The 22,054-nt window shown below is 45.7% G+C and overlaps 1 protein-coding gene across 1 annotated transcript in view; it reads left to right on the top strand.

The window, feature by feature from the left end:
* Positions 1 to 22,054, top strand: part of DOCK2 (dedicator of cytokinesis 2) — a 459,408-nt gene that overhangs the window by 49,945 nt on the left and 387,409 nt on the right. Inside the window, exons 10-17 of the mRNA XM_061129423.1 lie at positions 6,493 to 6,628; positions 8,909 to 8,984; positions 9,926 to 10,002; positions 10,576 to 10,701; positions 11,897 to 12,021; positions 19,891 to 19,989; positions 21,693 to 21,765; positions 21,886 to 21,989. Of these exons, the coding sequence (XP_060985406.1) occupies positions 6,493 to 6,628; positions 8,909 to 8,984; positions 9,926 to 10,002; positions 10,576 to 10,701; positions 11,897 to 12,021; positions 19,891 to 19,989; positions 21,693 to 21,765; positions 21,886 to 21,989 (816 nt within the window). The remainder of the gene's footprint in view (positions 1 to 6,492; positions 6,629 to 8,908; positions 8,985 to 9,925; positions 10,003 to 10,575; positions 10,702 to 11,896; positions 12,022 to 19,890; positions 19,990 to 21,692; positions 21,766 to 21,885; positions 21,990 to 22,054) is intronic.

A 22,054-nucleotide genomic window follows, 5' to 3' on the forward strand; every position in this document is an offset into this window, starting at 1 on the left:
AACTGGCTTGTTTTTACACCCTCCAGGGAATGATTTGCGTTCAAGCATTTTTACTTGTTCTTACAGCCGTAAGATTCCTTAATACCAAGGGTCTCCAATGAGACAGCTCTTAAAGATCTGATGTCTTCTTTTCAGCAAGTGAAATTTTTTCTCATAGAAAAGGGGTAAAAAGGGGGCTTACCTAGGAGACTTATATGATTATCTAGTGTATTAATTTGCTTGGGCTGCTGTTACAAAGTACCGTAGATGGGGTGACTTCAGTCAGTTTGTTCAGTTGCTCAGTCATGTCCGACTCTTTGCGACCCCATGGACTGCATGCAGTATGCTAGGCTTTCCTGTCCATCACCAACTCCCGGAGCTTACTCAAACTCATGCTCATTGAGTCGATGATGCCATCCAACCATCTCACCCTCTGTCGTCCCCTTCTCATCCCACCTTCAATCTTTCCCAGCAGCAGAGTCTTTTCAAATGAGTCAGTTCTTTGCATCAGGTGGCCAAAGTATTGGAGTCTCAGTTTCAGAATCAGTCCTTCCAGTGAATATTCAGGACTGATTTCCTTTAGGATGGACTGGTTGGATCTCCTTGCAGTCCAAAGGACTCTCAAGAGTCTTCTCCAACACCACAGTTCAAAAGCATCGATTCTTCAGTGCTCAGCTTTCTTTATAGTCCAACTCTCACATCCGTACATGACTACAGGAAAAACCATAGCTTTGACTAGATGGACCTTTGTTGGCAAAGTAATGTCTCTGCTTTTAAATATGCTATCTAGGTTGGTTATAACTTTGTTTCCAAGGGGCAAGTGTCTTCTAATTTCATGGCTGCAGTCACCATCTGCAGTGATTTTGGAACCCAAACAAATAAAGCCTGTCACTGTTTCCACTGTTTCCAAATCTATTTGCCATGAAGTGATGGGACCGGATGCCATGATCTCAGTTTTCTGAATGTTGAGCTTTAAGTCAACTTTTTCACTCTCCTCTTTCCCTTTCATCAAGAGGCTCTTTAGTTCTTCTTCACTTTCTGCCATAAGAGTGGTGTCATCTGCATATCTGAGATTATTGATATTTCTCCCGGCAATCTTGATTCCAGCATTGTGCTTCATCCAGCCCAACATTTCAAGCAAAGTTGGGAATGAGGACAGAAATGGTATGGCCCTAAAAAAAGCAGAAGATATTAAGAAGAGGTGGCACAAATACACAGAAGAACTATACAAAACATCTTCATAACCCAGATAATTACAATGGTGTGATCATTCACCTAAAGCCAGACATCCTGGAATGCAAAGTCAAGTGGGCCTTAGGAATCATCACTATGAACAAAGCTAGTGGAGGTAATGTAATTCCAGCTGAGCTATTTCAAATCCTAAAAGAATGCTGTGAAAGTGCTGCACTCAACATGTCAGCAAATTTGGAAAACTCAGCAGTGGCCACAGGACTGGAAAAGGACAGTTTTCTTCCCAATCTTTGGGATTGGCTGAAAAGAATATATTCAGTCTGATTTGGTATTGACCATCTGGTGATGTCCATTTGTGGGGTCTTCTCTTGTGTTGGTGGAAGAGGGTGTTTGCTGTGACCAGTGCATTCTCTGGGGAAAACTCTATTAGCCTTTGCCCTGCTTCATTCTGTATTTCAAGGCCAAATTTTCCTGTTATTCCAGGTATTTCTTGACTTCCTACTTTTGCATTTCAGTCCCCCGTAATGAAAAGGACATCTTTTTTGGGTGTGAGTTCTAGAAGGTCTTGTAGGTCTTCATAGAACCATTCAACTTCAGTTTCTTCGGCATTACTGGTTGGGGCTTAGAGTTGGATTACTGTGATATTGAATGGTTTGCCTTGGAAATGAACAGAAATCATTCTGTCATTTTTGAGATTGGGTCCAAGTGCTGCATTTCAGCCTCTTTTGTTGACCATGATGGCTACTCCATTTCTTCTAAAGGATTCTTGCTCCCTGTAGTAGATATAATGGTCATCTGAGTTAAATTCACCCCTTCCAGTCCATTTTAGTTGGCTGATTCCTCAAATGTCGATTTTCACTCTTGCCATCTCCTGTTTGATCGCTTCCGGTTTGCCTTGATTCCTGGACCTAACACTGCAGGTTACTATGCAGTGTTGCTTTTTACAGCATCGGAGTTTACTTCTGTCACCAGTCACATCCACACTGGGTGGTGTTTTTGCTGAGACAATAAGAATTCAGCTTCCCACACCTCCAGTGCCTGGAAGTCCAAGACCCAGGCGCTGACACTGTTGGTTCCTTGGCAGGCTTCTCCCCTTGGCGTTGCACATGGCCACATTCTCCTTGAGTGTTCACTCGTTCTTCTGTGTTTGTGTCCCGGGCTCCTTGGAAGGACACCAATCTTACTGGATTAGCGCCTACCCTAATTACCTCATTTTAGCTTCAACACAGTCATGTTCTGAGACATGGGAGGTCAACATAAGAGTTTGGTGGTGGGTGGGGGTGGGGTGGCACAATTCATCCGGTAACATTTAGGAAGGGACCTGTCAGGTGACAGGGATTCTGTGGCTCTGAAATGACTCTGAAAGATACCAACATAGATATTTCAAAATATAAAAAATTCCGCATGGGAGGGGAGAAGTAATTAAGGATGGAGATCATTATGAGGGAAACAGGACCTGAGCTTTCAAGAATGGGAAGGATGTGGATATATAGAGGAATAAGAGGTAATCTTTAGAGGCAGAGGTACAGACGGGGGGCTTAGGCAGAAAGATCTATAGTTGAAAGTGAGCATTGTGTGTTTGTGGAGTGATAAAGAAATCTTTGTGACAAAAATAGAGTACTTGCATGCAGAGAATAGTGGGGAATCAGTGGGATAGGATAGCTGGAAATATATTATGTCTGGGACCTTTCACATCAGCTGGGGAAAATTAACACTAACAGGGTAAGAAATAGAGAGCTATTACCAGTGTAGGGGGGAGAGAAATGAAATAATGAACATGGCCTCTAAAGATGAATTTCAGGGGGATTTCAGGGTGAGTTGGAGGAAGGCGTCAGACAGGCCAGAGAAGAGGCTGTCCCACTGGCTGGCTGTGAGATGATTGGCAACTCAAATTCAGTTGCCTACTGAGCAAGGCAAGAAATGCAAATGAGGGGAGGGGCTTCTGTGGTTAGAAAGCCCCCTCTCCCATCCTTCTCTGTTTCCCTCCCAGTGGGAGACTGGGGAGAATCTATTCTTCCAGCTGTGTGAGGCCAGACCTTGTATCAGTGAAGGGTTTTTCAGGGAAATGAAACCAACAAGATACATAAATACGTAATTTATTTTAAGAATTTGGCTCATGTGACTGTGAGGGGCTCACAGGTCTGAAATCGGTAGGGCTGGACAGCAGTCTGAAAGCTCGGGGATACATTGCAGTGTCTTGAGGCAGACTTCCTTCTTCTCTGGGAAACCTCAAGTTTTGCTCTTAAGACCTTCAACTGATTAGACGAGGCCCACTTACATCATGGAAGGAAATGCCCTTTACTTAAAGTCAACTGATTTTTAGATACTAATTAGACCTACAAAATGCATCATAGATACATCCAGTCTAGTGTTTGACCAAGCAGCTAGGCAGCATAGCCTATCTGTGTTGACACATAGAATGTAACCATGTGACAGCCCCCAAGCAGGAAGTGTGGACCATGTTGAGGCCATGTCTTATTCCCAGAAATGCTGTATGTCTGTCCCTCTTTATCCCATATCAGCCATAGTGAGAAGCTGGGGGTGACTGCTTTACCAGGCCCTGGCTCTGATGTCAGCAGACAGGCTGTTCCCAAACATATGCCTACATGAAAATTAACTTGGAACAGAAGTAACCCTTTTCTAGTGAAGCCAGAACCAGGGATCTCTGCTCTGATGCCAACAACGTGCCTCAACATTCCTTCTCCAGCTGAATCTCAGCTGGAAGAGGGTCTCAGGAACACTGAAGCTTTTAGATTTGAGCAGGGCACTGGAATGCTGGGGTGGTCCAGGAGGGTTTCCCTCCTGTGCACCTTTGGATGGTGAAAGAAATGCATTGTGGCGTTTAGATTTTGGATCATTTTTGCTATCATTATTCTGAATTCTTTTTCATGTAGACTCCCTATTTCTTCCTCTTTTATTTGGTTTGGTGGGCATTTATCCTGTTCCTTTACCTGCTGAGTATTTCTCTGCCTTTTCGTCTTGTTTAGATTGCTGTGTTTGGGGTGCCCTTTCTGTATTCTGGCAGTTTGTGGTTCCTCTTTATTGTGGAGGTTCCTCCCTGTGGGTGGGGTTGGACGAGTAGCTTGTCAAGGTTTCCTGGTTAGGGAAGCTTGCGTCAGTGTTCTGGTGGGTGGAGCTGGATTTCTTCTCTCTGGAGTGCAATGAAGTGTCCAGTAGTGAGTTTTGAGAAGTCTGTGGGTTTGGTGTGACTTTGGGCACCCTGTAATATTAAAGCTCAGGGTTATGTTCCTGCTTTGCTAGAGAATTTGCGTGGTATGTCTTGCTCTGGAACTTGTTGGATCGTGGGTAGAGCTTGGTTTCAGTGTTGGTATGGAGGTTTTTAGATGAGCTTTTATCAATTAATGTTCCCTGGAGTCAGGAGTTCTCTGGTGTTCTCAGGTTTTGGACTTAGCCTCTTGCCTATGGTTTTCAGTCTTATTCTTACAGTAGCCTCAAGACTTCTCCATACATACAGCACCAATGATAAAACATCTGGGTTAATGAAGAAACATTGTGGCATTTAGAATGATGGACTTTGGGGTCAAAGTGGCCAGACAGTGTCTCTAAGGACTAAGGTCATGTCCTGGGGAAAGACCTTTATCTTCCTTGTGTGTTGGTTTCCTTGTATGTTGAACTGGGCTACAGTAATAGTATTGGGCTTTCCTCGTGGCTCAGTGGTAAAGAATCCATCTGCCAGTATAGGAGATGTGGGTTTGATCCCTGGATCGGGAAGATCCCCCTCGAGGAGGAAATGGCAACCCACTTCAGTATTCTTGCCTGGAGAATCCCATGAACAGAGGAACCTGGCGGGCTACAGTCCATGCGGTCACAAACGGTTGGACACGACTGAGCATCTAAACAACAAATAGTATTCATGATAGAACTTTGGAGAGCTGTTAAGACTCAAAGAAGACAACGACGTGTGAGACCCTTCTCACGGTGTTTGAGACATCCGTGTGTTCACAGCTTCTGCGTTCCTCCTTCTGAGCACACAGTTCAGTACACTTCTCTGTCCCCCTTGCAGTTAGGTATGGCCATGGCCCTTGCTTTGGCCTGTGAAACGGGAGTGGAAGTGATATGCCTCTCTTCTGGGTGGAAGTTTTAAGAACCAGTAAGTGTCTTGCCACAGTCCCTTCCCATGCTCTGAGGGTAGTAGATACACCTATTGTGAAAGATAAGTCATCCTTCAGCCAGGGGCCCAGAGTAAGTGAGTGCATGGAGTCCCTGCCCATCTGTACTGGACCTGTAGCTTGAGCTGGAGTCAACTCTGTTGTCTTAGAAACTCTGGGATCTTGGGGTTGTTTGATGCCTGGGTGATTTACATACATTAAGTGAAGTAAAGTGAAAGTCACTCAGTCGCGTCCGACTCTTTGGGATCCCATGGACTATATAGTTCATGGAATTCTCTAGGCCAGAATACTGGAGTGGGTAACCTTTCCTTTCTCCAGGGGATCTTCCCAGCCCATGGATCAAACCACGTCTCCCTCATTACAGGCAGATTCTTTACCTTCTGAGCCACCAGGGAAGCCCAGGAATACTGGAGTGGGTAGCCTATCCCTTCTCCAGTGGATCTTCCCGACCCAGGAATCAAACCGGGGCCTCCTGCATTGCAAGCAGATTCTTTACCAAGTGAGCTATCAGGCAACATTAGGTGCTCAGTAAATGGTAGTTGTTTGGGCTTCCTGGGTGACTTAGTGGTAAAGAATTTGCCTGCCGGTGCAGGAGATGTGGGTTCAATCCCTGGGTCAGGAAGATCCTCTGGGGAAGGGAATGGCAACCCACTCCAGTATTCTTGCCTGGAGAATCCCATGGACAGAGCAGCCTATTGGGCTACAGTCTGGGGGGTGACAAAAGAGTCGGGCTCGACTGAGCAACTGAGCACACATGCAAGTAGCAATTGTTAGGGTTTTCCCTTCTCCCTTCGGCCTTCTCCCTCAGAGACGCTGAGCATGACCAGATGGATGGAGTCATTTGTAGCTGATGCTATTTTTGGATCCATCCACTGGCATATAGGAACTGCTGTCTGTATAGCTGACATTGCACCTCTATCCTTCTTTTCTCATCTATTTGAGGTGGAAGAATCAGGACTGAACACCAGAGTCCTGTCACCAGTTTGTTTTCCAAAGCTCACCTTTCTTATGTGTGAAATGGATGTGATAGCTTGGTTTTCCACATTTTCCAGGACTAATTGTATGATACAATTATGTCACATATACCAAGTGCAAAACCTAGCCCCCTTCCCAAATTCACTATTACTAGGTTTTCTTTTCTACTTTTTGTTCATCAGACACAATATGTAACTATTCACTTCCTGCCCTACAGGATCTTGGAAACAAAGACCTCAACAGGGATAAAATTTACTTAATTTGTCAAATAGTCCGAGTCGGGAAGATGGACCTGAAGGACACGAACACAAAGAAGTGCACACAGGGACTGAGGCGGCCCTTTGGGGTGGCAGGTAAGGGCACGCACACGGCACCTCCTGTTCCTGGGGCGCACGTTCGAGGGGAGTGCGCCTCACAGACGTTTTCTTTCGCTCTCCTCCTTGCCCTCCCTTGCTCAAAAGCCTACGCCAGGCAGCCCCTAATACTTAAATTTCTTGAGATTAAATCAAAGTAATTGATGACTAAGTCCAGAATCATGACGAAGTTGGTGAATAATGAAATCCCCACATCTGGAGCAGAGTTGGGACCACGGAGCCGTCTGAGCCGTTGGCATCTTCGCTCCCAAGCATGGTGGAAAAGGAAGAACAATATGGGCGGGATCTAATCATGAGGAACAAATCATCTTTAAAAAAAAAAAAAACAACCCAGGACAGGAAGTGCAGATACACAGGATGAGTCACCCACCACACAGCTCAGTTCCAGGTGGACGTGGACGTTTGGCACAACCGAGTGAGGCTGCTTGAGATAAACATCACCTCTGCATTTCTCTCCAAGCTTTAGCTCTCCTGGGAGTTTCCAAGACTTCATTATTCTTGTCCCACTTTTATGGCTTTTATTATATTTGACTATCACTTGCTATATTATTTACCTAATATATTTTCTTTTAATTAACTCACTTTATTTAAGCTAAAGTACATTTTTTTTCTTAAAAGGCAATTTAGACACCCATGGAAATACCAATTCTATATGCCAGTTTTATTTCTTTTGGTTAAAATACAACATTTTACTTGTATAACATTTGTAATCCCTGTATGCCATATCTAAACCCAATGTCTCAGGTTTCTCCTGAGGACACCCAGATCTTCTGTCATGACAAATCAGCTGGTTCTCCAACAAGTCCCCTGGCACTTCTTGCCAAGTGGCAGAATGGGAGAAATGAGCTTATCCTGAGCTAACTGGTGTTTAAACTGGCATTATTGCCAGCTAGCTAGATAGGTGATCTTGGACAAGCTTTTTCCCCAGGGCCTTAGTTTCCTTATCTGCAAAATGAGGGACTTGGACCTGGTGGATCCACGACCTGCTCTAGATGCTCTGCTTCTGTATACAGGATACTCCTGACCTCACCACGTGCCTGTTAAAGCAGCGAGGGCCTGACTGTAAAGTGTGTCTTTGTCTCCAGCTGTAGCTGGCTTTCTCTTCTGGTTTCCAGTGACAGCAATCTGGTGTAAATGAAAGATTTAGGGATAGACTGCTTCAGGCATTGCTGGATCCAGGAACTCAAATGAGTTTTCATCTTTCTATCTCTCAGCTCCTGTGTCCTTTTGCTGACTTATTCTGAAGGTGGCTGTCCAATTAGTTGGCTAGCTCTTCCAGGTTTGCATATTACCTGCTTAGCAGCCCAGGGGAAAGAGAGCACTTCCTTTCCATTCGTTTCAGGAGAAGCCCCAGGAGCTAAAATATGTCATTTGCTCATCCCCAAAGTACTTTTCTGGGCAAGGGGATTTGGTTCCTTGATCCCCCCAGGCTACAACTCTGGAGCCAGAGGGAGATTGTTCTACCCAAATATAGCTCACTGAGAATAGGTGAGGGGAGTGTCTGTTCATCAGAAAGAATGGATGCTGATCAGGTTCAGATAACAGTTTCCCCTCTTTCTCTCAGCTCCCTAACTCCTCTTTCGAGCTAGATACAGTCACTAGTTGATCATTACCCAGGCAGTTTTAATGGCTCCCTGATGGGGGCCTGGAGTGTTTGAGGAATTTCTTGTTACTAGGATTTTGGCCCTATTTGGCTAGCAAGTCTCAATGCTCTTCCCCCTGCCCCCATTTCTATAATCCCTGCTCTGGGGAAAGAGTTCTTTACCTTGGTTTTATGGACCTTCAGTGGCTGATTTAAGGAGAAGTTTCAGAAGATCCAGGATCCCTCTGGAAATGTAGGGTTCAAGGATCCCCAGATATGTGTCTGTGAATATGAGCACGTTTATAAGAGGGTGATTAGCTCTTCAGATCCTACAGGGAGTCACTGTGCTTGGATTTTGTCAGTATAGTAGACCTTTAATAGAAACATGTCAGAAGCAAACCTAATTGTTTAGTTCCATGGGCATGGCTCTGACTCTTTCCCCTCGGCTTCTGCTAAGCCCCTGGCTCTTAAACGTTTCTCTGGCTGCCGTCCTCTCAGCCTCGCTTACCCAAAGGCGTTTGCCAGGTGGCCGATGCTGGCTTTCCTGCCTTTTTAAGTTTTCCTGTCTTTTTAAGCTTTCCTGTCCCAGCTTCCTGCCCTACTATCTCATCCCATTGTCATCCCTTCCTGGGGGCGGGAGGGCTTAAACCATTAAGTCATTTCTCTTCTCTTTCTAGTTATGGATATAACAGACATCATCAAGGGGAAAGCGGAAAGTGATGAGGAAAAGCAGCACTTCATTCCTTTTCACCCGTGAGTGATTTCCCATTACTTTCTATTCTCTGAAACCACATTTTTCCTGATTGAGGGCCACTCAGAAGCAGGATGAACTGGTTCCTTGAGTTGATAATAGCCAGTTAGGACCTTCCAAGAGGAAAGGGTAAGAATGATGGTCTCAGTGCCTAGGCATTCAAATCCATCCAGCTTTCAACCTGTTCATTCATCAGGTGTTATTTATTTAACAAGCTTTGATTGAAAGCTGGCAGAGAGCTGGGCACTTGCTAAGCGTAGAGCATGCGGTGGTGAACAAGGTTGACATGGCTGTTTTCATGAGGCTTATATTTTGGTGGGGAATTAAATGGGTAGGTGACAACAGGTCAGTGCATCAAGTGCAAATGTGGCCGGGACCGTGAAGCAGCAGCATTTCAGGGGCGTATAACAGGGAATCAGGACCTCGTCCTCATGGGCACCAATGTCCATGACTTGAAAGGAGGCAGCGAGGAAGGTAAACGTCCTTTCCTTGATCTAAAAAAGTTTGAGAATAAGACCCCAAGTTTGAGAATATTGTCCTCATTTGTTTATGGAGGATTTTTTTTTTAACAGATAATGAGGTCAGTGACTTGGATTTAGCATGTGATTAGGACTTAGCATGCGCAGCTAAAGCTTTGCCACCTTGCTGAGCAGATATGCACTTTGAGGGCTTGGGGAATCCTTTCTTTTTAAGAATCTTCCTAGGAATACAAATGGCCTCTACTTTGTAGCCTAGATATTCTCCAAGTTTCAGAGCCATACTGCTTTGTGAAAGAGAGAGATGTGCTTCTTGACGGCAGGTACACTCTGAGCTGACACGGGCAGGCCCCCTTTTCACCTAAGGTGTGTAGAAGGGCTGGCAACTTTCTGGAGCCCCTGAAACCGCAAGGGGGGAACCTGTGAGGGTACCATGCAAGCATTTTGTGCTCTCTTTTCCTGTCTAGGGTGACAGCTGAGAATGACTTCTTGCACAGCCTGCTGGGCAAAGTCACCGCCTCCAAGGGGGACAGCGGAGGGCAAGGTACAGTGCCTGCTGGACCTGACTTCAGCTTGGGCTCCCTTGATTCTACAGCAACCAGATCAAAATCCTAGACTCTGGGAGACAGCCTTCCTTCCAGACAGGCCATTGTGAAGAGTGGTGTCTCATGATCTACAGAGATAGAAATCTCTACCCGAGAAACAGAAGGGAGACCTGTCCTTGTGCTGGAAGGGAGAGAGGAATCGGTGCATCCTGACTCTCTCCTGTGTGTCAGGCACTGAAATGTTTCCTTGTTTGCTTCCCTCCTTCCTACAGTCCTATAAGATAGGTGGGATCAAGCCCACTTTACACAGGTTGGGTTTAGAGGGGTATGATGAAGTGACAGAAGCTGGCCCTCTAGAAGTAACTGGCGGGATTCAAATCAGAGGTGTCTCACTCCAGAGCTCTTTGCATCCCACGTTCCGTCCTCCCCCAGGGCTGGGTCATTGCATCTGTGGCCACTTGTCTTTGCTTCCATGATCTCCTCCGGGGAGAGAACAAGGGGAGAGACCATGGGAGGGAGAGGCTGAGAGAGCACCTTGAAGTTGGCTCTTCATCTTGAGTGCTCCCTTCCAGGCCTCTGGGTGACCATGAAGATGCTCGTGGGTGACATCATTCAGATCCGCAAGGACTACCCACACCTCGTGGACAGGACCACTGTGGTGGCCAGGAAGCTGGGATTCCCGGAGATCATCATGCCAGGTTCTCCTTCCGCCGGGAGGGGTCGAGGGGGGTCTAGGTTCTCTGATCCATTTTCTCTTTCAACAGCCAGCTCCTTTCTTTCTACTGCTTTTCTCTATTTCTTTCCCTGCTGAAAACAGCTGTATATCCAAAAATATATGCATTTAAATTATAAACATAAATACATGAATATATACACATGCACTTCTCCTCACAAATGGAATCACACTTTATATACTTTCTGTCCCATTACTTGATATATTCTGCACAGTGTTCTGTGACTGACTTATCACTTAATAATTTACCATGGACATCCACTTTACTTCATGTGAAATAATTTCACTCTTTCTGGGGGTGAATATGGTCATTTTCTTAAATTGTTAAGCTATTTTTTATTACAGAAATAAAAATAAAGTGTCCAATAACATGAAAAAGGAATACAGCGAAACAGTAAAAGCTCTCTTAAATCTTTGTCTCCAAAAGTAACCACGACTATATGTAGTTTCCAAATGTGTATGTAATAAAAAAAAAAAGTAAATGAGATTCTATAATAATACTCTTTTGAAACTTGCCTATTTGCCTTAAACTTGAGTCTAGTACTTGTATCCATGACCACTTTCACCGACTAACCCCTTCTCTCCACAGCTGACTTGTGGTCCACTGGAGTCATATTTTATTTATGCCTGCCTTTACTAAGACATCAGTTCCTGTACATTCCCTGTAGGGTTTTCAATTATCACCACCCCCTTAATTCCTGAAGACCCTCCCTACCTTGTCCCTGACCCTGTCCGTGTTACTTGGACACATGTGGAAAGTCACTCTGTCTCCTTCTGCACAGTAAAAGACCCATGGAGAGAAATGTCCATGGTTTTTATTCATGCACCAAGATCAATCCAATTGAAGCTTTACTTCGCCTTCCCAGAAGGTGTCACTAGAGGATGAAAATTAAATGATTTTTAATGGAGAGAAAAACATGGCCAATTGTGACCACCTCCCCTTTTGCTACTGATTTCCTACTGTTCCTCCATCCTCTTGTCACCTACTGCTCTAGTCTCCCTGATGAAGTAAAAATGCTTTTCCAAGTAGTTCTGATTTTAGTGTCATTAACAGACGTCAAGGTGGGGCACTTCCACCAGTCCCCCACTCCCCGCGCCCTCTGTTGGACGTCTCTCCTGCTGCACAGACTCCAACTCTTGTCTTTCTCCCTCTGCCTCAGGGGACGTCAGGAATGACATCTACATCACTCTCTCACAAGGCGACTTTGACAAGTACAACAAGACCACACAGAGGAATGTGGAAGTGATCATGTGTGTGTGTGCGGAGGACGGCAAGACGCTGCCTGTAAGGGACCCTGCTGTTGCTCTGGGTGTCAGGGCCCTCCTCGGGTGCCTCTGCTCGTAAAGATTTGCTTTTTCCATTCCTGATCCTGCTCTCTAAATGCCGAGTGCCTTCGGGGGTGGTGCCGAGTAGCGTGATATACCCCTTTAGAGTTTGGCTGGCCTGGTAGCCCACAATAAGCCCTGGTGTGTTGTTATTTCTTTACTGCAAAGCAGTTGGCTTTTCAGTGTCTGTCCCTTTCCTTTCATGACCTCTTCTTATTCCTTTCTTGCTAGGCTGTAGTTTATATGTTAGCTTTTTGCAGTCAAAATGCTGTTCTCATTGCAACCTGAGCTAGTTTTTCAGGGAAAATACATGGCAGAAACAAGAAACAGTACAGAGCCTTGGGCTGGTGTGAAGACACAGAATGTCCTCAAAACAGACATTGCCAACACTTAATCTACTCGCCAGTGCTCAGCCAGACATTCTGGTGGAAAGCCTTACCCGTAAATTGGTCTCCAGAGGGCGGGCAGAGTGTATTCAGGAATGCAAAGCATATTGCTATAAATATTTATATAGCATATGTCCTGTACAATATTTGTCATGTGTGTTTACATTTATTTACTTATATTTCCTTTAAGGTTGTCAGCAGCTATGTCCAGTGTGTGGGAGGGTTTTGCTTTTCAATTTCTCCTTTCAGAGTACTTAGCTGAAAATGAAATCAGCTCTCAGCAGAAGTTTCGGCCTGGGCAAATATTCCTCTTAGGCCACAGTAGGTGATCAGATAGCACAGGAGATGGGGGTGTGAGTATGGATAGGTGTTCTGCTTTAGCTTGGGGGCCTATAGCTCAGGCAGATTTTTCTACCCTCCACCTATGAATAGCTGGCATTCACAGAGGCATTGCTATATGCCAGAGACTGTGGTAAGTATCCCTTGGAGGAGGAAATGGCAACCCACTCCAGTGTTCTTGCCTGGGAAATCCCATGGACAGAGCAGCCTGGTGGTCTACAGTCCACGGGGTCGCAAAGAATCACAGGCAACTTAGCCAGTAAACAATAACAACAACACCGTGTGATAAGCATGGTGCAGTACTATTATTTCTCCCATTTTTACAGAGGGGGAAACTAAACCTGTCAAGGTAAATAACTTTCCCAAGGTCATAGAGATAGTATATGGCAGAGATGGGGTTTGATTTAAGATTCTAGGCCCTCTTATTAAACGGGTTTCCCTGGTGGCTCAGTGGTAAAGAATTCCCCTGCCAATGCAGGAGACGCAAGTTCAATCCCTGCGTTGGAAAGATCCCCTGGAGGAGGAAATGGCAACCCACTCCAGTATTCTTGCCTGGAGAATCCCAGAGGAGTCTGGTGGGCTACAGTCCATGGGGTCGCAAAGAGTCAGACATGACTGAGTGACTAAACAGCAGACAACAACAAATAATACCTATAGATAAAAAAGAAAAGTCTCCCAATTTATTTATCAGTTTAAAAATTAGGCTAATAACCACTTCTATCAAATTCTAGGAAGATTTATAATTATTTTTTAAATTTAAAGATATCCTCACAATTGCCTTTTTGTTGGAAAAGATTGGCTCCATTAATTAATACCTAGTTAACCAAAATCCAAGAATTTAAGTCATCCTCTTTTTGTTGGATTGTGAAACTTTCCTGAAAAATAAAATAAGTAAGAAACACCGTGCTCAAAGAAACGCAAAGGAAGAGCAGAGGGTTTTTATCTGAAAGGGAATTTGCATTTCACAAATGTGTAGACCATGCTTTGAAGTCATTTTTATCAACTACTGTTGGAGAACTCTAACCTCAGCTTCATTTTTTAAAACACTGATCCACTTGCCTTCAATATTGCTGGAGGACAAATTAGAAGGGACAGTAATGGAAAAGCAGGCCCCTTATCTTGTTTCTAAAACATTTTTATCAATACTTCCACCTATGCTATCCTTTCAAGTCATATCCAACCAGGCTGAATAGATGCACTTATCAAAGATGAATATATAAGCAGATATTTTGGAGACTGAAATGGAGAGGTAACTGCAGGCACAGTGATAATTTATAGTTTCATCTGTGAGGTAAGTTATGGGGGAGTTCAGTTGACTGACTATTGAAAATTGCTAAGGAAGCCTTTCTTTCTTTACCTGCCGAAATAAAATACAACATTACTGCCTAATTAAGTGTCAGACAGCATACTCAAACATTCCTGTTTGGTGCTGGTGGGTTCCTGTGGGAGCAGCCCCCTTTAGGGCCATCAGTTTCTCTTCCTGCTCCTCGAAGGAGCAAGGTCAGTGGATAGAGTATGTTAGACATGTCCTTGGCTCACTTTGAAGTCTCAGTGACCATGCTCAGGAAGGCCCATGGCAGAGAAGTTAACAGGGTGGGCTCTGGGATCAGCCTGCCAGTATTCAAATCCCAGCGTTCCCTCCAGTTAGCTCTGTGATCTTGGGCAAGTTTATGTATCTGTGAAAGAGGAAAAAAGGCTTCCCTGGTGGCTCAGTCAGTAAAGAATTTGCCTGCAATGCAGGAGACCACCTGTAGCCCAGGAGACCCAGGTTTGATCCCTGGGTTGGCAAGATCCCCTGGAGAAGGAAATGGCAAGGAAATAGCCAGTATTCTTGCCTGGAGAATCCCATGGACCAGAGGAGCCTGGTGGACTGCAGTTCATGAGGTCCCTGGAGTCAGACACAACTTAGCAACTAAACCATCACCAAGAGGAATAATAATCTCTTCCTCATGGGGTTGCAGTTTATAGAAAACGGTATCTGTAAGGAAGCTTGTTGTTGTTTAGTCACCAGTCATGTCTGGCTCTTTGCAACACCATGGGCTCTAGCCCACCAGGCTCCTCTGTCCATGGGATTCTCCAGGTAAGAATACTGGAGTGGGTTGCCATTTCCTTCTCCAGGGGATCTTCCTGACCCAGGGATTGAACTTGCATCTCCAGCATTCCAGGTAGGTTCTTTACCACTGAGCCACCTGGGAAACCTGCTGCTGCTGCTGCTAAGTCACTTCAGTCGTGTCCGACTCTGTGCAACCCCATAGATGGCAACCCACCAGATTCCTCTGTCCCTGGGATTCTCCAGGCAAGAACACTGGAGTGGGTTGCCATTTCCTTCTCCAGTGCATGAAAGTGAAAAGTGAAAGTGAAGTTGCACAGTGGTGTCCAACTCTTCGTGACCCCATGGCCTGTAGCCTATCAGGCTCCATGGGATTTTCCAAGCAAGAGGAGTGGGTTGTCATTTTCTGCTCCAATCCTGGGAAGCCTGGCAGGCAGTAAATACTCAATAACAGGAAGGAGGTAGCATTTAGAGACAGTGACCAACTGCAGGTTGAGGCCCTGGAAAGGATTTGAGGGGGTCAAATGGACAATCCAATGTAGATACCTGAAGCAGGCTTAAGTACAAATGCTCAGATACTGGGCTGAGAAGCCTCCGCTCCTCTGAGACCAGCCAGTTTACTGGGGGTGGAGGTAGGGCACAGGGGTAAGTGCTGTGCGGTGGTTAAGACACAACCTCAGAGGCCAGGCAGTCAGGCTGAAAGCCTGGCTCAGCCTGAATCAGTGGGACGACCTTGAGCAAGTTACATAATCTCTCTATACCTAGGAGTCTGCCTGAAAATGAGATGAGCAGTGGAATCTTACTCTAGTAATACCAGCTGAGGTAATCTACATAATAGGTGTTCATTGAGGTTCTCTATTAGCAGAAAGGTAGAGCCCTTATGGCAGAAAGTGAAGAGAAGCTAAAGAGCCTCTTGATGAGAGTGAAGGAGGAGAGTGAAAAAGTTGGCTTAAAGCTCAACAGTCAGAAAACTAAGATCGTGGCATCCGGTCCCATCACTTCATGGCAAATAGATGGGGAAACAGTGGAAACAGTGTCAGACTTTATTTTTTTGTGCTCCAAAATCACTGCACATGGTGATTGCAGCCATGAAATTAAAAGACGCTTACTCCTTGGAAGGAAACTTATGACCAACCTAGACAGCATATTAAAAAGCAGAGACATTAATTTGTCAACAAAGGTCCATCTAGTCAAGGCTATGATTTTTCCAGTGGTCATGTATGGATGTGAAAGTTGGACTATGAAGAAAGCTGAGCACTGAAGAATTGATGCTTTTGAACTGTGGTGTTGGAGAAGCCTCTTGAGAGTCCCTTGGGCTGCAAGGAGATCCAACCAGTCCATCCTAAAGGAGATCAGTCCTGGGTGTTCATTGGAAGGACTGATGTTGAAGCTGAAACTCCAGTACTTTGGCCACCTCATGTGAAGAGCTGACTCGTTGGAAAAGACCCCGATGCTGGGAAGGAGGGCAGGAGGAGAAGGGGACCACAGAGGATAAGATGGCTGGATGGCATCACCGACTCGATGGACATGGGTTTGGGTGGACTCTGGGAGTTGGTGATGGACAGGGAGGCCTGGCGTGCTTCGGTTCATGGGGTCAAAAGAGTCAGACACGACTGAGTGACTGAACTGAACTGAACTGAACTGAACTGAGAGCCATCTCAGGCTTGATTACCACCTTGTGGACACTAGCTGGCATCTTCTCGTGATAAGACTGACCTCGTCAGGCTAGAGTACTTTCAGACTCTCAAAGTGTGTTCAGACCCCTGATGTCCTTTTCCCTCAGGTGATTCCTACGAGGTAAACAGTGTTTGTGTTTGGAGTCCGACTTTTCCTCCCACTGCAGTGTGTCCACCAAGAACAAGTTGGCATTAGCTACTCCAGGCTTCCTTCTACTGACCTGAAGCCAGTTAGGGGCTCTTGTTGCTAACTGGGAGCCATGGGGGTGGGCAGCGGGGGAAAGTTATTGTCTAGACTCACTGGAGACATCAATTCAGTGCAGTTCAGTTGCTCAGTCACGTCCGACTCTTTGCGACCCTATGAACTGCAGCATGCCAGTCTTCCCTGTTCATCACCAGCTCCTGGAGATTGCTCAAATTCATGGCCATTGAGTCAGTGATGCCATCCAATCGTCTCATCCTCTGTCATCCCCTTCTCCTGCCTTCAATCTCTCCCAGCATTGGGGTCTTTTCAAATGAGTCAGTTCTTCACATCAGGTGGCCAAAGTATTGGAGATTCAGCTTCAGCTCAGGATTGATTTCCTTTAGGAGTAACTTGATCTCCTTGCAGTCCAAGGGACTCTCAAGAGGCTTCTCCAACACCACAGTTCAAAAGCATCAATTCTTTGGTGCTCAGCTTTCTTTACAGAAACATACACAGATCTATATTTTCCCTGGAGACATATACAGATCTATATTTTCCCTAAAAGTGGGTCCCATTTTTGGTTACCATGCTATCTCTACACACTTGGTGACATTCAGGTTTATCTCTGGAGTGTCTATGGGGAGGGCACTGCCATAGGTCTTTCTCAAAATAATGTTTTACTCTGCCTTAGGCAATCAGAAATTTTCATCATCAAGATAATTTCATGGGATGCAGTTGCCTGCTGTGCAGCAGTTTTCCTCTCACCAGAGATATATGTGTGTTTTCAGTTTTTATAAGCTACATGGGATTCACCGGAGCTACAGAAATGCTAAGCCCGTAAATGTCATGAGATATAAATCTTGGGAAGTAGAAGGCATCTAGGCTGTTATGGGGGAACACTGGACAAGGGGTTAGAGGTGTGCGATGTGGTCCTGGGGCTCCCCCTTTGGGGGCGGTGACTTAGTCTCTCGGGTTTCAGTTTGCTCAGCTTTGCAGTGGGGATAATGGCAGTAGCCGTCAGAGGTGACTGTGAGGCAGTCAGTACAAAAGGCACAGCATGGCGCTGGTCACACAGCACTCCACGTGGTCAGGAGAACTTTGGAAGCATAGTTCAGTACCTAAGAACTTCTGAAAGGATCCATTCCACTGAAAAGAGAGTTGTGTGTCTTCCCTCACTTGCAGTTCCCTGGTTGTCCTTGATTTTTAGGGATAAGTTTTGAAAGAATGCTATATCCTTTTCAAATGGTTTCAATCTGGCTGTAGGTAGCATCAGTCTGTATTGAAACAAAACTCATTCTTTCCTGATAGCTCAGAAATATGGAGCAGGCTCTCAAGTAAGAGGGACAGGATTGTAACTTCCCATAGCTTAGCTTGCTTCACCAGGGGACCCAAAGTGAAAGTATGTGGCCAGCTTTGGTCATTCAGCCTGGTAGGGGATCCACTAGAGAATCTGATGGAATCTGATGGAATCTGGTGAGAAGCATGGATCCTTACACCATAAAAAGCCCAGAGACACACTTTGCAATTTGGGAGCTTGGGGCTGCAAAACCAGTTCTCATGTCCCTAGATCTCTGAAGACTTGAGGTTACAGTCTCTTGTTCTGTTTTAAAAATCAACCTCAAGATTCTTCTGGGTGACCCTACCTTAGATCTTGTTTTGGGACCAAACAGCTGGAATGAACACAGAATTGGGGGCTGGCATACTCTGTGGCTCAGCCAATAAAGAACCTGCCTGCAATGTGGGAGACCTGGGTTTGATCCCTGGATTGGGAAGATTCCCTGGAGAGGGGAAAGGCTAGCCACTCCAGTATTGTGGTCTGGAGAATTCTATGGACTGCCTAGTCTGTGGGGTCGTAAAGAGTCGGACACGACTGAGTGACTTTCACTTTCACTTTCATAGTCTATTGCAGGGCTTCCCAGGTGGCTCAGTGGTAAAGAATCTGCCTGCCTCTGCAGGAGATGCAAGAAATTCGGGTTTGATCCCTGGGTTGAAAAGATCCCCTGGGAGAGGGCATGGCAACCCACTCCAGTATTCTTGCCTAGAGAATCTCATGGACAGAGGAGCCTGTCAGCCTAGAGTCCATGGGGTCACAAAAAGTTAGATATGACTGAAGTGATTGAGCATGCACACATGCATAGTCTATTGCAAGATAATTCCTTGTTACCGTGAGGGTGATTTTTATGGCAAATAATCAATACCCTATATTGCTTGCTCTTTTCTCACTCTCTCAGAGTATCCTTCCTGCCTTTCTGCTCAAGCCCACTGTGGAATCTTTCTTTGAGATCTTCAACTGTCATTACCTCTAAGAAATATTCTTTGAGTCTTTAGGGAGAACTGAAGTGACCTTTCTCAGTGCTCCATAGTATTACTACACAGTCAGCCCTCCATACCTAAACCTATAGGTTCTGCATCTGCAGATAAGGAAGGTCAACTGTACTGTATCATTTTATGTAAGAGACTTGAGCATCTATGGATTTTTAAAATCAGCAATGGGAAAGAGGGGGCCCTGGAATCAAGCCCCCAAGGATACCAAGGAACTGGATACATGTATCTGTTGTCACTTCATGTTGCCTAGTGATTTATCTGCTCATATGATGTTTCCTGCACCACACTGAGCCCTCATGTCAGGTTTCCTGTCTGACTCATGCCCATATCCCAGTGCTTAGCCTGGGATGGTGTCTGGAAGATGCTCCCTCACTGTGGGCTTCCTTAGCCCCCACTGCCCATGTGTCTGTCTGAAGGTTGATCTCCCTCCCCTTGCCCAGCTTCTGCTGGGACCTCGATGTGTGAGCATCAGAAATCCATTGGAATGAGCTGGTGCCTGGCTGACCTGAGCCTGTTGTAAGCTTTGTGCAATTCAGATATAAGAAACAAATAGGATTAAGAAGACTGGCAGCATGCCGCAACTCCAAGGCCGGTTACCAGTGACAACAGGGCAGCCATGTCAGCACCTACTGTGCTCCAGTGGCTTCCAGGACACAAGTGATAGAATCTCTGCAGTAAGCAGCTGTCACTCCTAGGGCCAGGCACACTCATGGGTAAATCCGTGATGGAGAAGGGTACCTGGCAGAAGGCTTAAAGAAGGAAGGGTTGTCTCAGGCCCTATGGCCAGCCTTGGCCTTGGCCCAAAACTGCCCAAGCATAGAAAATGACAATTCTATGGTGTTTTCTCTTTTCATTTTTCTTGGGTCAGAATGCAATTTGTGTGGGAGCTGGGGACAAGCCTATGAATGAATACCGGTCCGTTGTATACTATCAAGTCAAACAGCCACGGTGGATGGAAACAGTCAAGGTAATAATAATAATAACAATGATGATAATAATTGCAAACATGAATCTAGGGACTCTAAGACACCTCCCTAAGACCTGAAACAATGCCCTATCCTGTGTCTGGTGGTGTGTCAGGCAGGGGAAGGGCGGCCCAGTGGGTGAGTGTCTTAGTTCTCTTGCTCACCCTTCCTTGGTCAGGGCCTGGTTGCCTTGGAATTGTCAGATGGTCTCATAGACTGTGCGCCAGCCACCAAGTTGTGTCCTTCTATTCATCAGTGAGGAGTGATGGAGCTTGCGAGCAAATGTGAAGCTATAAAAAGCTATTTAATGCCTGGAAGATCCCCTACTGACAGGGTACCCCAGATGGAAATGGCATTAACCACAAATATTTGCATTACCAGATTGTCGCACTATAGCAGAAGGGAATAGTGTGTGTTAAAAATAGGGTATGGAATTAATTTAGTGAACAGTGAAGCTTGATCACAGCTTCACATATCTCTGTCTTGTGATCAGTAGCAGTTTTTGCTCACCCTGTGCTCTGAACCCAAACTGAAGACTTGGTCAGGCTCCCCTTGTGGGGGGAGCTGTTCAGGCCTCAGTGGTTCTTGCCTTGTCGTGGCATTCCCGTGTTCCCAGCGGGTCTCCTTGCACTCATTCTCTTCAAATGGCCCACCCATCTCTGGGCTCAGAGACCATCAGACCAGGCTGTTCTCTCCTCTCTGTGCTCTCATGCACCCCAGTTATATCTCTTTGTGAGCTGTCATCACATCGTGATAATTATGTATTGCCCCGTGTAGGCTGCGGTCTCTTTGGATGCAAGGACGCTGTCTAATGTCAGTGTGGCCAGTGCCTCACATAATGGTAGTAATGATTCAATGTGCAGTGAAAGAATGAACAACAGCTGCCCGTGTAACTCTCAGTTCTTTTGCTCTGAGATGCATAAGAAGTGATTTTTGAGGGGGCTCAAATTTCATTCTCTGGAGCAGTGCCCACTGAGAGCCTGAGTGGATTTCCCACAGGTTGCTAAGCCTGAAATGCACAATACAGAGGTTGCTGTGGAGCTCTGGGTGGTGGGATAGTCCAGACCCAGGCCGAAAGCACCTGTATCAAGGATACAGCAAAGACCGTTCACTAGACAGTGAAACTGGGTGACCAAGGGGTGATGGTCTTGGCCCAGTGTCCTTGGAGGAACAAGCATCTGTACATGGCTCTAACCAAAGATTCCCGTGAAATGAACCCTAGGATGTCTCAAATATGATCAGATTCAAACATTTTTATTAATCTACATAAATGACAGTCTTCCAGCAAGCCCCCTAATGGGCATTGTTAATTTGCTAAGCCCTGCTGCAATTGCCTGAACTCCTGGAGTGTGTAAGGAAAATGTGCATCGTACAGTTTGCAGTGCATCAAATCCTGCGCTAAAGTTATGTGACTTTTATATCAATTTGGGGAGATTCATTTTTCCTCACTATAATTTATGGATCCCTTTTCATTGGCTGGGAATGCAATTTGCCAAATGGATTACATTTGGTACTTTATTTTCTCTTCATTGCTAGTTCTTATGTAATTTATTTACAGTTCATCAGGCTTGATGAATGGGTGATGTATTAGCACACAGCACTCTCAGTTAAATGGTCAGGCTGCCTTTTTTGGGGGGAGGGCAGGGTGCAGTGGGGAGGGCCATTTAACTCACTGCCTCCTGAGCTCTGGTTTCTGCCTGCTGAGGTGGCTGTCCCTATTGAAGACATGCAGAGGATCCACCTGCGATTCATGTTTCGACATCGGTCATCCCTGGAATGTGAGTACCAAATGGCATCTCTGCGGCCCTAAGAGGAGTGGGGTGGGATCACTCCTTTTGGTAGTGGGTGGGTGGCCCCGGTACCGTTTTCTTTCCTAATCTCAAAAATGCCATTTTTAGCTAAAGACAAAGGAGAAAAAAACTTTGCCATGTCCTACGTGAAGCTGATGAAGGAGGATGGGACCACTCTGCATGATGGATGCCATGACTTGGTTGTCCTAAAGGTACCATGTCTCTGTGCTGTGCTCAGCTGTGTTCTACCCTTCATGACCCCGTGAACTGTAGCCTG

The sequence above is a fragment of the Dama dama genome, chromosome 25, assembly GCF_033118175.1.
Source record: "Dama dama isolate Ldn47 chromosome 25, ASM3311817v1, whole genome shotgun sequence".
NCBI classification, from domain to species: Eukaryota; Metazoa; Chordata; class Mammalia; order Artiodactyla; family Cervidae; genus Dama; species Dama dama.